General features: G+C 38.4%; 1 protein-coding gene across 1 annotated transcript in view; it reads left to right on the plus strand.

Moving 5' to 3' along the window:
- LOC150077214 (beta-alanine transporter-like) overlaps window positions 1-17,797 on the plus strand; it is a 94,973-nt gene that overhangs the window by 58,449 nt on the left and 18,727 nt on the right. Inside the window, exon 8 of the mRNA XM_090386274.1 lies at window positions 1,600-1,781. Within this exon, the coding sequence (XP_090242400.1) occupies window positions 1,600-1,781 (182 nt within the window). The remainder of the gene's footprint in view (window positions 1-1,599; window positions 1,782-17,797) is intronic.

The following is a 17,797-nucleotide window of genomic DNA, read 5'->3' on the forward strand; positions in this document are numbered from 1 at the left end:
CCTGTAATTGCGTGTATTTTTCGGTCGGTTTGCTGTTTTACTGGACAATAAACCAGTGTCCGGGAATAATAATAATAATAATAAAAAAACCCTCTCGAAAATTCCTCACCTCATTGATGGAATTCGAACTGACTTTTTCCATCCAGCATGGGAGGAGGGCAATTATAACCAATGTGCTATTTGTGAAGACAACCCATAAACGATATGTAGCCAGGATTTTTTGTCAGCAGTTGCATTCACAGAAAAAAAAAAAAAAAACAACCCAATTGCCTAATGCTAAAAAGTGCCACAATACCAGACAGTGTCAGGGTGTATAATGTACCTGCTGACCCTACCCAGGCTACAGAGCTGCAATAGATGGCTCTTTCATCTTACAGGACAACAGTATACACAACCACATTGGATCAAACTGGTTGATTTCTGTCTAGAGATAAACACAATCATCTTTGGCACACATTACTGTGTTCAATTTTGGATCCTGATAATCATTGTACTACTGTTGCAGACTGATCCTGAGTACTCCGTGCTAAAGCTTACATTCACCTTCAAATACCGTATCTATGGTTTTGCCAAGGTTGCTTTTAAATTGTATAGTGTCACCACTATACATTTAAGAACCCGAGACATTGCCATCCTATATTATACAGTCATCTACGTGACAGATGCATTTATAAATTTGCTTGCTCAAGACAAAGTATCTATTCATGCAATTTTGTACCTTGAAATAATTCATATAATTCTTAATTTTTTTAGAATAATTTTTTAATTTTCTAAAATGCTTATTAATGGATTTTATACTGTTTACTGATTTATTGCATTTTAATAATGGAATGAAAGGGGATGATTGAAAAGTCTTTGCAAATGATTTATATACATTATATACAAATGAGAGCATTTGTTTCACCTCTTCAATAGTCACCAAAGCCATTCAAATATTCTGTGACAATAGAATTCAGACATTTGTATCTCATAAGCATGTGTGTGTAACCGGTGGTATACAGTGGTTTTGTCACACTTATCAGTCTGGAGATTCTGGCCAGCAAGGAAAATTCTTCAGATAAAAAACTGCAACCATGTGATATTTAAGGGCAACCAGCAGTGCAAATGGAAGATGCACTGGTTGTTGCATGATCACACAAGCTATTGCCAAAAAAATTTTACCCTAGGGATACAAGTACCAGAAAAGATACATTACCGGCTACAACACAATCTGATTGCATGCATCTGAGAGTTTCTATTCTCAGATGCATGCAATCTGTTTTTGTTTCTACAGTTGTTTTCTACAAAACTTCTGTTTTTGTTTCTACAGTTGTTTTCTACAAAACTTCTGTTTTTGTTTCTACAGCAGAATATATGCTTGAACTGTATAACATATTCAAAAGTAAGGAAATTAATATTTCATTTGATTATCAAATAACATTGTTGGGAGTTATACTGTATTTTTGCCATTAATAAATAATTTTCAATGATATTTTAATCACCAATCATATTTTTCATACAATTTCCCTTTGTCCTTAATTTAATAACTGAAAATTAAGAAATAAGCATATTTTATGAATGTGCAACAACAGATATTGGTTAACCTAATTGTTTTTATAGAACTTCAGCTCCTTGGTGTAGTAACATCCCTCTTTGGTAAATTTGGAGCCGCTGCTTCCTTCATGGTTATTTATCAACAGGCAGCTGAACTTTATCCCACACCTGTAAGGTCTATTGGCATGGGTCTTAGTGGAACAATAGCTGGAGTTACATCCTTGACAGTTCCATATATTGTATATCTGGTAAGGTCAAGCATAATTTTAATTTCTAACTTTAATTCATTTCAAATATTCCATATTTATACCTTGCAGTTGTAGTAGTAGTAAAGTTTTAGGAGCATCAGTTACTAAGGTCTTATTGCTTGTGTACTCTCTCTGTAAATTGCATGGTCTGTGGTCGATTCTCTGTTAGTTGGACAAAAAACCATGCCACCTTTGCTTGAGACTGAGCGATGTTGTGAAAAAGGCCCATAAAAATTCCTTGTCATCGACGGGACTCAAACTTAGGTCTTTTCCACTCAGTGTGGGGAGGACAGCAATTCTACCAACTGTGCTACCACGAGGGCCTTATGCCTTGTCTTGTCACAAATACTGACAGCAGTTCAGGTAATTACAAAGGATAAAAGAAAATTAAATATTTTAATTATATAGTATATTTTGTTATTTATATACAATGAGTTGGCATTGCATTAGCAACACCTACCTAATACCTCATGGGGCCACCTTTGGCCTGTACACAACTTGGCAGTCCATACATGTCTTGGCATTCACTCAACTCAACAAGGTGTTCCAGGGAGTCCTATGGTAAACAGGACTTCCTGGAACCGAATGTCCTTTTCCAGTAGGTTGGTTCCAAACATTTTCAATTGGGTTGAGTTCAGGTGGCCATGGGAGAATGCAAAATTCATTGTAATGTTTCTGAAGCAAGTTAGCTACCTGCTGGACTTTTAAAAATATATATTTTATATTATATTATATTACGGCGACCTGTAATTCGTTAATAAACCCCTATTTTGTATCTGTAAATTGTGTGTATTCTCTGGTCGAGTTGCCTATTTTGCTGGATGAAAAAAAACCTTGCTATCTATGCCTGAGACTGACTAACTCAGCCATGGAGTGAAAAAAGCCCATTAAAGTTCCTCATGTCATCAACGGGATTCGAACCTGGGCTTTTTCCACCTGTTGTGGGGAGGACAGTGACGATACCACTGTACTACCCACTCAGAACTCTGTGGCATGGCATGTTGTCTTGTATTTGGTCAGCAACAATCGAAAGGTAGGCATTCCTATTGAACTACTGACTGGTGATGCGTGGCCGACACCATGGGCATCAACCACACACGACTGTCGTTTGGCTGGTTGTTAACCTTTGTCGAGCCACTCACGGTAGACTTGTTACACCACAGAATAGGAGAACTTAACTGAGTTGGCTGTTATTGAGATAGTGGCAATCTGCATGTCTTACTCCCACAATCATTCCATGTTGGAAGTTGAAAAGATCTCAACGCCGACCCATTTTTCTTCGGAGACACTCAAAAACTGATCACCACATGTGCAAACTACAATATGACATCAGCAGTTTCTGACTTTGGCCACCAGTGTCACAGCCCAGTCCATTCCTACACAAAGGGGTATTGCTAATGCAAAGCCAACTCAGTGTAATCGGTGACAATATTCAGTCACTACAAAATGCCCTTGTACAAAAATCTTCAAATAAGCAGCCAGTCATCAATGGCAGCATGCATGTCCATGTGAAACTGTTCATTGCCTTCTTCAGAGTTAATGCAAGCAGAGCCAAATTCTATAGACTATAGCTATAGTTGTTTGGAGTAAGCGCCAAAGCAGTTAAGATCACAAGGCATCAGTATATTGTCTGAAAATTGAGTACATTCTATGATTGATTTTCAAGGTTTTTGTGAAATGGAAAAAAAGTTTCCTGGAAGTAAAACTGTCAGTTCCAACCAAAAATAAACTCAATCAAGAAAAAAAAAAGGCCACAAATATTCCTTGTGTTTTGATGAGAAGTACTTCTCAACTTTGGCTTTAATGTAAATTAAGATAATAGGCCCATTATCCAGAGACCACTTTAATCACACCTGGCTGGGTGCAAATTAAAGATGGTTAAAATAAAGGATTAGATTGTTAAAAATGGGTTTAAATAAAGGATTCTGAGGACCAATTTGAAGCCATAATAAATGCAGGAACGTTTGCAAGCTAACAATTGACATCCAGCGAAAGTAAAGTTCGAGCCACCACTAAAAGATTTCAATTATTCTGTAAGTTAGTTTTTAAAAGACTAGGATTTTAGTTTTTGTTAGAACCAACAACTGGTATCATATCATTGAAGAACTTGATTCCCATTTCAAAAGATTTAATAAGTGCCACACAGCAATAAGTGTCTACTTCAATAATTTACATTACACATCAATGACACCCAACAAAAATTGCAGTTTGTTCAGCAAGCAAAGCATTTTTTTTTTTAAAAGAAAAGTTGATTATTTTAAGGGAAAAACATTTTCATATTAGAAGTTTCCTGAATTGCTACTCATACACCTTCAGTACATAGTAAGATCAGTATATGCATCTGTAAGTTGCATGATCAGTTTGCCTGTTTGCTGGACAAAAAATAAGTTTCCAGGACAAAACAACACAAGTTTTGCCCAAGACTAACTTAGCTAGGGTATGAAACAAGCCCATAAAAGTTGTATTTCTGTCATGATTTGAAATATGGTCTTTTACAAACAGTGTGGAAGGATAATGATCATTAATCCCCAAGGGTTATTTTTAGGGAAATGCTCACAATATTAAGGTTTATTGTGGCTGTATTGGACTCAGAGGTGACTCTAATCCTAGAGCCTCCTTCATGGATGTAATACACTGGCACTGTCTCCAATCCAAGGTGTCTCTAGGATGATTAAAAACCAATCATTAGTAATTAACATGAAAAGTCAATAGCGACAATGATTAATAATGTAATACAGGGTCATCTAGATAGAAATCTTAATCTCAAGGGAAACAACACAATTCTGTAAAGTGAAAATCATTGTACTCAAGATGGCATATAATTTCATTTTCTAAACTGCATTCCTGTTCATGATTATACAATGTATGGACCAAGAAAAAAAAAATCACTAAATATTTATACATGACTATGTTAGCAATTTTTTCTAAAGGTTGAGGAGTGAAAACAGCCTGTATAATGACAACTAAAATTTTTTAAAATAACAAAATCAATATAAATTTAGAGATAAAAAAATTCAATTTTAGGATATCGGAAAGCATGACATTATAAATGGATAAATACAGATATCTTTCGGAAGTCTTCTAACAAGTGTTGAGAGTAGCCAGTAATTTAGCACTAGAATTGAAATGGGTAAGATGGTATTTGAAAAGAAGCAGATACCTCCAAGAAAAATGAATATCGATTTAACAAATTAGTTTGATGTTTTGTCTGCAGTGTCCTGCTTTAAGGGGATTGAGACATGGATACTAAGGAAGGAGGTATTAAAATGAAGCTTTTGACAAGTGGTATGAGGTCTTTGAAGGGTGAAATGGATAAATAGAGGAAAGGTATGAAGGATGAAATGGAGAAAAAGAGGTATGTGCAGGCTATAAGGAAGAGGAAAAAGTACATTGGATACATATACTGGGGGAGCTACAGGAGCACCCAGGAGGTTAGCAGCTAGGCTTTGTCCCCCTACTCCAAAAAAAAATACAACCAAAACAGGGTAAAAAACTGTGCTACTGTGGGGCGAGATAGTTTAAAGGATGTAACTAAAAGAAGAGATGGAGAAGACGGAAAACTGAGCAATGAATTATTTGACAGAGGCATGCGGGTATTATGGGCTGAAGGTGCAGCAGGGACAAAAAAAAACTAGCACCCCTCCCCCAGAGCTGTTGTTCATATTTACATTTTTTGTTACATTAATTTGTGCTCTTAACTTGAACTATATTAATATTTCATTTGGTATAACTTGGGGTGGGGATCAACTACTGGTATCAGTTAATTACCACCTAGGGCTTACAATACCGGTCAAAATCTTAATACCGGTATTTCGGTATTTTTAATTTATGAAACCAGTATTCCAAAAAAAACCGTTTTTCTCAATAAATTTTGATGACAGTTAATAAAGTAAGGAAAAAACAAGTACTGTAATTAATTGAATTCAAGTTTTAAATAAACATTTATTGCAATAATAAATATTCTGAAAAAAATCATTAAAATACAGTTATTCTAAAAACAAAAAAATACATATTGTTACGGCAAAGTTTAGTTATGTTTAAGCATACACACTACCTGTCCGAATAAAGTGAGCTCTTAAGAAACATAAGCAATCAATAGTATGATCATTTAAAATGGGTCTAATTTTGGTACATACAGTATTTGATTAGCGGCAGAAAACGTCTTTTCGGATTCTATTCTGGTACTGAGATAATCGTAGACAATCTCAGTCCATATTTTCTAGGCTTTGAACTTTTTTAGCAAAAATAGTTAAAAGTATTTCATTAATTTCAGACTCAAGTTCATCTTTTAAAATCTCATTGGAGTCAGGCAATTTCTTATTTTGGAAAGAATTTGAAGAAAGCTGATGTTCTGTTCCACGTTGGTCTTCCATGGTTGAATTATGTTCATCATTTTCTGAAGGAGAAAGACGTTTTATTCAGCGAAGTATAATTTTCACTATAGTATCTTTACTGCGTCTGGGAGAGAGCAAAGAGTGGAGATAAGGAATAAAGAAGAGAGCAAAGAGTGCAGTTAAGGAATTCTTCACATATGTAAATGCAAAGAAAAGGACAAATCAGATCGGATGCATATGTAATCACATAGGATAGTATTAGATACCTCAACTGATGTTGCAGATGAACTCGACAGTTACTTTGCATCAATATTTACAGAAGAAAAACCCTTCACGTCAATGAGAAATTATGGGAGTGAAGTTGAAAAAAATGTAATTAATGGTGATTTAATGAGAAAACCTTCGTGCCCACAGGCGAGTAAGGCTCCTGTGGTTGATGGTATATACCCTATAATCTTAAAGGAGGCAGCAAGTAAGTGCATTGAACCATTAGGGCTAGTTATGAGAGCATCACTGGACTCGGGAGAGATTCTGTTGGATTGGTGTAAATTGGAACATAAAAGCGGTTCTAGGAGTGTAACGGGAAATTACCAACCTGCCAGTCTAACTTCAGTAGTAGGGAAAATCATTCAGGATCATTTAGATGGAAATGGAATTCTGTAGGATACACAGCATGGTTTTGTAAAGGAAAAATAATGTTTAACAAATCTGGTTAGCCATTTTGGCAGGTCACTTGTGAGCTGGATTTAGAGAATAATTTTGACATTGTTTATTTAGATTTCAGCAAAGCATTTGACTCAGTCCCACACGAGCGGTTACTTTATAAGTTGGAGCAGGCTGGAATCATAGGGAAAATCCTTAGATGGATAGCACGATGGCTTGAGGGGACCAGGCAGGGGGAGGTTGTGATAAATGATTATTCCTCAGATTGGGTTAATGTAAGAAGTGGGGTTCCCCAAGGGACCACTGTTGTTTTTGATTATCTTAAATGACATCTATGAAGGGATATAGGGTGTGATATCTAAACTTGCAGATGATGTAAAGATCAGTAGAGTAGTTAATGATCGCTACCAAGCAGAGCTTCTTCAGAGTGACCTAGATAGACTTCCGGGATGTTCAGAAAAGTGGCAGCTATGCTTTAATTCAGCAAAATGCAAGGTCTTACACCTGGAGAACAGCAACCCCAAAATAACTTATACATTTGGTGGAGTTGAACTAAAGTCAGTAGTGGAGGAACGGGACTTGGGAGTTACGACACGGTCAGACATGAAGTTGTCCGAGAATTGTGGACAGGTTGCAATGTTGCATGGTGTCCTATCCATGATTTATCGAACATTTGCTAGTAGAGATAAGGATGACATAATCACATAAAGGTGATTTTATAACCGTTACGTGATTAGATTATAAACTATTTTTTTTTTAAGTTAGTACAGAAAAACTGGTATTTTTGTATCAATACCGGAAAAAAATGAGCAGGATCCTGGTATTGTAAGTCCCATTACCACCTGCATCAAAGAGGCTTTAGAATATCCTCTTCAAGGATATAGCTGGAGATGCAACCGAGTTCCAGCTATGCTGCCCTGCCATACATTATGATATATTCACCTCTTTGTGGATGGCAACAATGGAGGCAAGAGTCTGAAATTACCTTTTCTTGCATCCTTGCCTAGTTCCTTCTAGTAATAGTGGAGCATTACTCATATTTGGCCTTTGTTATCTGGAGATGAGACTGCAGGATGGTAGGGAGATGCCATTTGAATTTAATTGCTGGTTTAGGTGGTCATAGGAATGCCAGTCCTGAGGAAGATTTGCTCTAGGTTCAGCCATTATTTGCTAAGCCCCAAAATTTTAATGTCACTCAATTTCCCAAGATAACCCTCTTTGGACATATGAGGTGTCCCCATGAAATTTTTGATTACTATGACCCTAAAAATAGTTAAATAGTAGCATCTACAATAGCCCTCTAAAGCTGTTGTTGATGCAGCTTGTGGCGGTGCTGATGCAACAGGTTTGCCACTCCTCACAAGCAGAAAGCCTATGCCAATCATTTTCGAGGAGACAAGGAGACAAATCGTGGCAAGGAGACAATGAGGAATGCTTCACTAATGATGGATCAAGGGATCTTAGTGGAAAAACAATGTTGTATGAAGTCAAGAATAACAACTTACAAGTATTATTTGTGGTACAATTGGTAGGTCATATGTGTGCACTAGATTGGAAGGCGGCTCCGTAGCCAGGTGGGAAGGAGCAGCAGTGCGTAGCACACGCTTCTTGATTAGACCGGGGTTCGAGCCTGTCACCACCAAATACGGAGGGTGCAGAAAGGTCAGGGAATGACCACCGCATATCCCGGAGCAATATGGCCTTAGTTGCTAATGCTCCTAAAAAAAAAAAAAAAAAAAAAACTAGATTGGACTATAAGATTAGCATTAGATGAGGTAGAGGCATATGATGCAAGAAAGCAAGCTTATACACCATCAGCCAAAAAATAAAACCTGCCCATTTCACACATACATTCTCTCCAAATGTTTGTCTAGTTTTGCCTTGAATTTATTTAAGCTGTCAACTTCTACGACAGATGGAAGTTTGTTCCATCAATTAACCACCCACTGGCTAAAGGCAAATTTCCGCACATCTATTCTACAACCGTCTTAGCATTAGCATTAGCATTAGTAGAGGCATTTGATGCAAGAAAGCAAGCTTATGCAGCATCAGCCAAAAAAAAAAAAAAAAAAAACCACTTCCACTTCACCCCTCTGTTCGTTCAAAATACCTGTCCAGCTGAGCCTTAAACTTATTTAGGCTATCAACCTCCACCACAAGGGATGGCAGTCTGTTCCACCAACCAACCACCCGCTGGCTAAAGGCAAATTTCCGCACGTCTATCCTACATCTGTCTTTCCTCAATTTGAATTTATGCCCTCTCAGGTGATTTTTCTGAGCTAGAGGAAGAATCCCATCAGCATTGAGCATGCTTAAACCATTCAAGGCTTTATACACCTCTATCAGATCACCTCGCTGGTGCCTAGTCTCCAGACACTGTAATTTGCAAAACTTAAGCCTTTCTTCGTAAGAGCACCCCTTTGTTCCATTCACTAATCTTGTTGCCCTTCTCTGTACTCGTTCCAGCAGCTCTACATCCTTTTTGAAATGAGGCCTCCAGACCTGTATACAGTATTCTAGGTGTGGCCTGACCATTGCCTTATACAATGGAATAATCACCTCCTTATCCCTGCTGGAAAAATTCCTGTATATCATTGACAATACTCCATGAGCTACTCTTGCAGCCCGTCTGCACTGCTCAGAGAACTTCATATCTGCCTGCACAATCACCCCCAAGTCCCTTTCATTCTCTACCACTGTCAGTGTAGTACCACAGAGTTGATACGTTGCTCTGGGGTTGCTGTTTCCCATGTGTAGTACTTTACATTTGTCAATGTTAAACTTCATTTGCCACCTCTCAGCCCATCTGCTCAACCTTTCCAGATCCTGTTGCAGCAGCATAGTGTCAGTAGTGTCCTTGACAACCCTGCCAACCTTTGTATCATCTGCAAACTTGGACATTAAGCTTGATATACCATCATCAATATCATTTATAAATACAGAAAACAATAATGGACCCAACACTGAGCCCTGAGGGACTCCACTAATAACATTAGTCCACGATGAGCAGTGTCCATTGATTACCTCTCTCTGTCTTCTCCCCCTCAACCACCCCTTTATCCATAGCAGCAATTTGCCTCCAATGTCACACTGCTCCAATTTGTGTAGCAGTCTTCCATGTGCAACAGTATCAAAAGCCTTTCTAAGATCCAAGTATATAATATCAAAGTTATTCCCTGCATCCAGTTCTTTTGTGACTGCATCATAGTATCCAATCAAGTTGGTCAGGCAAGACTTCCCCTTAACAAAAGCATGCTGTGTCTGAGCTATAACTGAAGTCTTGTCTAAATGATCCTGCAGTGCTTCTTTAACCAGTGCCTCCATTAATTTTCCTGGAACAGAAGTTAAGCTCACAGGTCTATAATTACTTGTGTCAGCCTTTGATCCTCCTTTGTGAATTGGGGTCACATTTGCACATTTCCAGTCTATGGGTACCTCCCCTGAGTCCAAGGAAGCTCTCATAATTATGGCTAAGGGTTTGCTTACTTCCTTTGCTGCCTCCTTTAATATAACTGGATAGATCCCATCCACCCCAGGTGCCTTTCTTGTGTTTATCTTCAACAGTTTCTCCTCCACTTTACTCCCAGTTATTTCAATATTCTGTAGCTGACTGCTAAAGTTGAATAGACCTCTGGCATTCCCCTTGCTGAATAACTCCTCATGTGTGAATGTCGATGCAAAATATTCATTTAGTTTGTTAGCTACCTGAGCAGGATCATCAACAGTTGACCCATCAATATCAAGTGGACCAATCTGATTCATCCCCTTCCTTCTAGAGTTTACATAAGTAAAGAACTCTTTGCTGTTTTTCTTTGCATCCCTTGCCAAGGATTTCTCGTAATCTGCCTTCGCCTGCCTAACCTCCTTTGTAACTTGGTTGCATATCAACTTGTATCTATCATAGGCTTCTGTGTCATGTGTTAATTTGTAAGTATCCCATGCATTTTTCTTCTCTGCCATATGCCTCATTAGTTCATCTGACGTCCATTTTGGCCTAAACCTTGAACAATATTTCTTAGTCGGTATGTAAAGCCTAGTAGCTTCCAAGATAAGTTCTTTGAATGCTTCCCATTTTGAGTTTGCTGTTGGTAACATCATCAGTTGGTCCCACTGTATAGAATTTAAATACTGTCTCAGTCCATCGTAGTCGCCTTTACGGAAGCAATAACCCTTCCCTTTACCCCTAATGGTAGTTAACTCTTTCAGTAACTCCCACTTCAGCACACTGTGATCACTGCCACCTAGTGGTTCATTTATCTGCAGATTCTTAATGCATGAAGAATCACTGCTGATAATCAAATCAAGAGTATTACTCCCTCTAGTTGCCTCCCGAACATGCTGATGTAGAAAACAATCATCCAATAAATCCACAAAAGCCCTGCTAGTGTGTGAGTAACCAGCCCCCAAATTCCAGTCAATATCTGGGAAATTAAAATCTCCCATTATAAGACTCTCTGATTTACTGGCCCACTCTATTTCCCTGTACAGTTCCTTATTATACTCATCAGAGTCATTAGGCCTATAGCACACTCCTACTCTCAATTTTGATCTCCCAATGCTTATGTCACACCAAACTGACTCAACACTGCACTGTCCAGCGATGTCGACTGGCTTCACTTCCTTGGTTTTTATGTGTTTCTTAACTAATAGCATAACCCCTCCCCCCTTCCTATCCTGTCTATCCTTTCTGTAGACGTTGTACTCCCCAAATTGCAGTTCTGCATCCCTTATATCTGTGTGACACCACGTCTCTGATATCCCAACAATATCTGCCTTTGATGTTTTGAGCAATACCTCAAATTCATCAAATTTATTTACTAAACTCCTAGCATTGGTGTACACGCAAGTATACCTGCACCTATTTCTATTCTTAGCTAATTCTTCTATTCTATTAATAATTCTATTCTTAGTCTTTCCTCAATTTGACTTTATGTTCCCTCAGGTGATTAATCTGGGCAAGAAGAAGAATCCCATCAGCATTGAACATGTTCAATCTATTCAAGGCCTTATATACCTCAATCAGATCACCTCGCAGGGCCTAGTCTCCAGCCACTAATTTGCAAAATTAAGCCTTTCCTCATAGGAGCAACCCTATGTTCCATTCACTAATTTTGTTGCATTTCTTTGTACTTGTTCCATCAGCACTACATCCTTCCTAAGCCAGGTTTTGGCACATTATAGCCTTAGTCGCTAATGCACCAATAAAACCCAAGCAACAACAACAACATCCTTCCTAAAATGGGCCACCAGACCTGAATACAGTATGCAAGGTGTAGCCTGACCATTATCTTATATAAGGGGATAATCACCTCCTTATCCCTGCTAGAAAAGTTCTTGTATATCATTGACAGGCCACCATGAGCTACGCTTGCAGACTGTCTGCACTACTCAGAAAACTTCATATCTGACTGCACAATTACTCCAGGTCCCTTTTCATTCTCTACCACGTTGAGTGTAGTACCAAACAGTTGATACGTTACTCTGGGGTTACTGCTACCTGCATGCAGTACTTTATATTTGTCAATGTTAAGCCGACCGGGCTAGCCGGGTGGGTAAATTGCCTGCCTGGCAACCCAAAAGGTCGCGGGTTCGAATCCCGCCTCGGGCTTGGATCAAAAGTACTGCAAAAACCTTGGGAGGTGCATTATGGCCACAGAAGCCGATGCGCCAACAACTACCAAAAAAAAAAAAAAAAAAGTCAATGTTAAACTTCAGTTGCTGCCTCTCAGCCCATCTGTTCAACTTTTATAGATCCTGTTTGTTTATTTTATGGAACCCTTCGCTTTACCATCAAGGGTAAAAGGAAGGGCTTTTGTTTTCATAAAGGTGACTACAGTGGTCTCAGGTAGTTTTTGAATTCTATACAGTGGAATCAACTGATGTTAAAAACAGTGAATTCTAAATGGGAAGCCTTCAGGGAATTAATCTTGAATTACTAACTAAGAAATACTGTTCAAAATTTAGGCCTAAATGGATGTCAGATGAACTAACGAGGCTCATGGCAGAGAAGAAAAATGAGTGGGATGCATATAAATTAGCAGGTGACACAGAAGCCTATGGCAGATATAAGTTAGTCTGTAATCAAGTCACAAAGGAGGTTAGGCAAGTAAATGCTGATTATGAGAAGTCCTTGTCAAAGGAGACAAAGGAAAACAACAAAGACTTCTTTACTTATATAACCTCTAGAAGGAAGGGGATGAATCAGATTGGTCCACTTGATGTTGGTGGTTCGACTGTTGATGATCCTGCTCAGATAGCTGACAAACTGAATGAGTATTTTGCATCTACATTCACACGTAAGGAATTCTGTAAGGAAGGGGAGGACAGAAGTTAACTAAACTCTAACAGGGAGCTAAATGATTTTGTAATAATGGAGAGCAAAGTGGCAGAGAAATTGTTGAAGTTAAACATAAAGAGGCACCTGGGGCAGATGGAATCTATCCAGTTATATTGAAGGAGGCAGCGAAGGAAGTAAGCAAACCCTTAGCCATAATTATGAGAGCATCCTTAGAATCAGGGGAGGTCCCCATGGATTGGAGATGTACAAATGTATCTCCAATTCAGGGCTTAGAGGGGAACAGGCATTCTGTGTGTTATCAGACACAGTCTAAAACACTGATGGATCCAATATCTTTCTATTTCAGAAGATTTAGGAGAAGTCTGGTTAGCCTGCCTCCCTAAAATCAACTCATGCACACCTTCTCAATGGTAAGCCCTGTTACGTCACTTAGGTGGCAACGAACGTGTAGAGTGGTTCTCTTCAAGATGCCTGGTCAGTGTGAAGAGGAAAAGACCAAACCCTCCAGCACATGACAGTAAGATGAAACAAATGGCCCTCAGTGGCTTTCATTCCCCTTCTTATGGCAGCAAGAGGATCAGAGTGAAAGCAGTGGGTGCTAAGAATATCTGAGTACGACCAGGCTGCCATGCATGGAAACTGAACCTGGCCTGTTACAACATAAGATCGCTCATCGGTCAAGACAGGATATTAGAGCTGGAAAAGAAATTAGAAAATGTGAATTGGAATATCATTGGTTTGGCTGAAACAAGAAGAAGAAATGAATCACTTATAAGTTTATCAAGTGGAAATCTTCTGTACACCAATGGAAACAGTGAAAGGAAACAGTGAAGGTGGAGTTGGCTTTCTGGTTCATAAAGATATAAAAAACAACATTTTGGAATTCAAAAGTACATCACCAAGGGTGTCAAGGCTACTACTCAGGATTTCTAAGAGGTATAAGAGCTAAGAGCTATTCTAAGCTAAGAGCTAATTTCTAAGAGCTATAATGATTTATGCACCAACATCGAGCTGTGATGATGAAGAGGTTGAAGAAATATACACCGAAATTGAGAGTCTTCTAGATGAACAGAAAACTCACTACACTATCATTATGGGGGACTTTAATTCTAAGGTTGGAAAGAGACAAAACAGTGCAGAAGGGGGAACTATAGGAAATTTGGGAATTGGTGAAAGAAATGAAAGAGGTGAAAGACTTGTGGAAAGAATTTGCAGAATCTCGAGGAATGTCAGTAATGAAGGGTGAACAGTAAGTGGACATGGAAGAGCCCAAATGGATTAACAACTAATGAAATCAACTTCATCCTCACTAACAGAAGATATATCGTGAATGATGTTACTGTCCTGAACAAGGTAAATGTTGGAAGTGATTACAGAATGGTAAGATGCACACTTGATATGGATGTTAAAAAAAAAAAGGAAAAAACCAACTCGAATAAATAATACAAAGGTCTGAGATAACAGAAGAGGAGAAAAAGCAGTACGTACTGGAACTTAAGAACAAGTTTGAGCTTCTGCGGACTACTCAGGACCAAGATATCAACAAGGAATACTACAACTTTCTGAAAGTGATAAAGCCCAACAAACCTATTGGTAAAAAGAAATCCAAAGAAGAAAAAATCAATCAAGAAACACTTGTCATGATGAACTGAAGACGACAAATGAAGAGCAAGAAAAACACTGACAGGGAGAAAATTGGGTATACTGAGTTATGCAAAGCCATTAGAAAGAGACCCAGAGAGGACATAAGAAGATTTAACACAAGAAAAGTAGAACAAGCACTAACGGAAAACAAAGGATTTAAATCAGCAGCCATAAGCAGTAATACATAAAGACAAATGATACTGAAACTGAAGAATAGCGATGGTGTACTTGTAAATAGAAGAGAAGGCATAATTCAAATAGCAGAAGACTACTATAGAATTATACAAGGAACAAGGAAATGATGCCAGCAGTGAGAAAGATGGATCGCAAATTAGTAACACATACAACATACCTGATGAGATAGAACATGCGTTGAACAAAATGAAGAATCAGAAAGCCCTGGGGGAAGATGAAGTTACTGTAGAGTTGTTAAAATTGGGAGGAAGACACATGACACAAAAACTGGCAAGACTCTTCACAAAATGCATTAGAAAAGGAGTGATGCCCAAGGAGTGGAATAATGCAATCATAGTTTTGCTGCATAAGAAAGGAGATAAATCAGAAACTGGAAATTACACACCAATTAGCTTGCTATCTCACACCTACAAGTTGTTCACAAGGGTCATTACTAACAGATTAGAAAGAATACTTGATGAGAATCAACCGAAAGAGCAAGCTGGCTTTAGGACAGGATTCTCAACTATGGATCACCTTCACGTAATATCACAGCTAATGGAGAAAGCAAATGAATATAAAACACCATTATGCCTGGCATTTGTGGATTATGAAAAGGCATTTGACTCCATACAGCATAAGGCAATGCTTTGGGCACTAGAAAAACAAGGCATAGATACCCCATATATTATGATTTTGAAGAAAATATATTATGAGAATGTTACCTCCTTTATTAGACTAGACAAAGACAGTAGTAAATTTAAAATTGAGAAAGGAGTTCGACAAGGAGACCCATCTCCGAAGTTGTTTACTGCTGCCCTTGAGGAAGCTTTCAGAAGATTTGACTCCTTTCTGAGACCAGTCTAATGTGAATGGAGAGTACTTAAACCATTTACGATTTGCAGATGACATTATGGTCATAAGCCAAGATCCCAAAGAATTAGAGGAAAATCTGAATCAGTTATGCAGAGTTGGTAAGGATTTTGGACTAAAGATGAATATGGCTAAAACAAAAGTAATGATGAACAAGTATGCCACAGAAAGGGATACAATGATTGAAGGAGCAGTAATTGAAAAGGTGGAGTCATATACTTATCTGGGACAAGTCATTAGCTGTAATAATGATAAATGGCTGGAAGTCAAAAGAAGAATAAATTTTGGATGGATAACATTCAGGAAATATAGTCACATACTGAGGAGCAATATCCCAATTTGTCTGAAACGTAAAATAATGAACCAATGTATACTTGGTTCATTATTTGCACCCAGTTGATATAGATGAACAGTGCACTGTTGAGTCAGTTTGGTGTGACATAAGCACTGCGCAAGCAAAAATAAGAGTAGGAGTGTGTTATAGGCCTAATGACTTGAATGAGTACAATGAACAGTTGTAAAGAGAAACAGAGTGGGCCAGTAAATCAGAATGTCTTATAATGGGGGATTTTAGCTTCCTAGATATGGACTGGAACTTGTGGGTTGGTCACTCACACACTAGTCAGACTTTTGTGGATTTACTGGATGATTGTTTTCTGCAGCAGCATGTTCGAGAGGCAACCAGAGAGAGTAATACTCTTGATCTGGTTATCAGCAGTGATCATTCGTTTATTAAGAATTTGGAGATAAAGGAACCACTAGGTGGCAGGGATCACAATGTACTGATGTGGGATTTACTTAAAGATATAATTACCATCAGGGGTAAAGGAAAGGGTTTTTGCTTCCGTAAAGGTGAGTACAGTTGTCTCAGACAGTTTTTAAATTCTGTACAGTGGGATCAACTGACGATGTTACCAACAGTAAATTCTAAGTGGGAAGCATTCAAGGAATTAATTGTGGATGCTACTAAAAGTTTCATACCTATTAAGAAATATTGTTCAAGGTTTAGGCCTAAATAGTTATCAAATGAACTAATGAGACTGGTGACAGAGAAGAAAAATGCATGGGATGCATATAAATTATCAAGCAACTCAGAAGCCTATGGCAGATATAAGCTAGTCTGTAATCAGGTCACAAAGGAGGTTAGGCAGGCGAAGGCAGATTATGAGAAATTCTTGGCAAAAGATGCTAAGAAAAACAGCAAGGATTTCTTTACTTATATAAACTCTAAAAGGAAGGGAATGAATCTGATTGGTCCACTTGACATCAATGGTTCGACTGTTGATGATCCTGCTCAGATAGCAAACAAACTGAATGAGTATTTTCATCTACATTCACACGTGAGGAATTATTAAGGTTTGAAAATGGCAGAAGGTTATCAAATTGTAGCAGGACACTTAATGATTTTGTAATAACTGAGAGCAAAGTGGAGGAGAAATTGTTGAAGTTTAACATAAGAAAAGCACCTGGGGTGGATGGGATCTATCCAGTTATATTAAAGGAGGCGGCAAAGCAACCCCTTAGCCATAATTATGAGAGCTTCCTTGGACTCAGGGGAAGTTCCCACGGACTGGAGATGTGCAAATGTATCCCCAATTCACAAAGGAGGATTGAAGGGTGACACGAATTGTTGTTTGGTTTTTTAGGAGCATTAGCAACTAAGGCCATATTGCTCCGGGAAATGCGGTGGTCATTCCCTGACCTTTCCGCATCGTCCGTATTTGGTGGTGACGGGCTCGAACCCCGGTCTAATCAAGAAGCGTGTGCTACACACTGCTGCTCCTTCCCACCTGGCTACGGAGGTGCCTCAGGTGACACGAGTAATTACAGACCAGTTAGTTTAACTTCTGTTCCTGGTAAAATAATGGAGTCACTGGTTAAAGATGCATTGCAGGATCATCTAGACAAGACTGCAGCAATAATTCAGACACAGCATGGGTTTGTTAAGGGAAAGTCTTGTCTGACAAATTTGATAGGATATTATGATGTGGTTACAAAGGAACTGGATGCAAAAAATAATTTGGATATCA

Source organism: Mastigoproctus giganteus, chromosome 12 (genome assembly GCF_048544385.1).
Source record: "Mastigoproctus giganteus isolate SK-2022 chromosome 12, ASM4854438v1, whole genome shotgun sequence".
Taxonomy (NCBI): Eukaryota; Metazoa; Arthropoda; class Arachnida; order Uropygi; family Thelyphonidae; genus Mastigoproctus; species Mastigoproctus giganteus.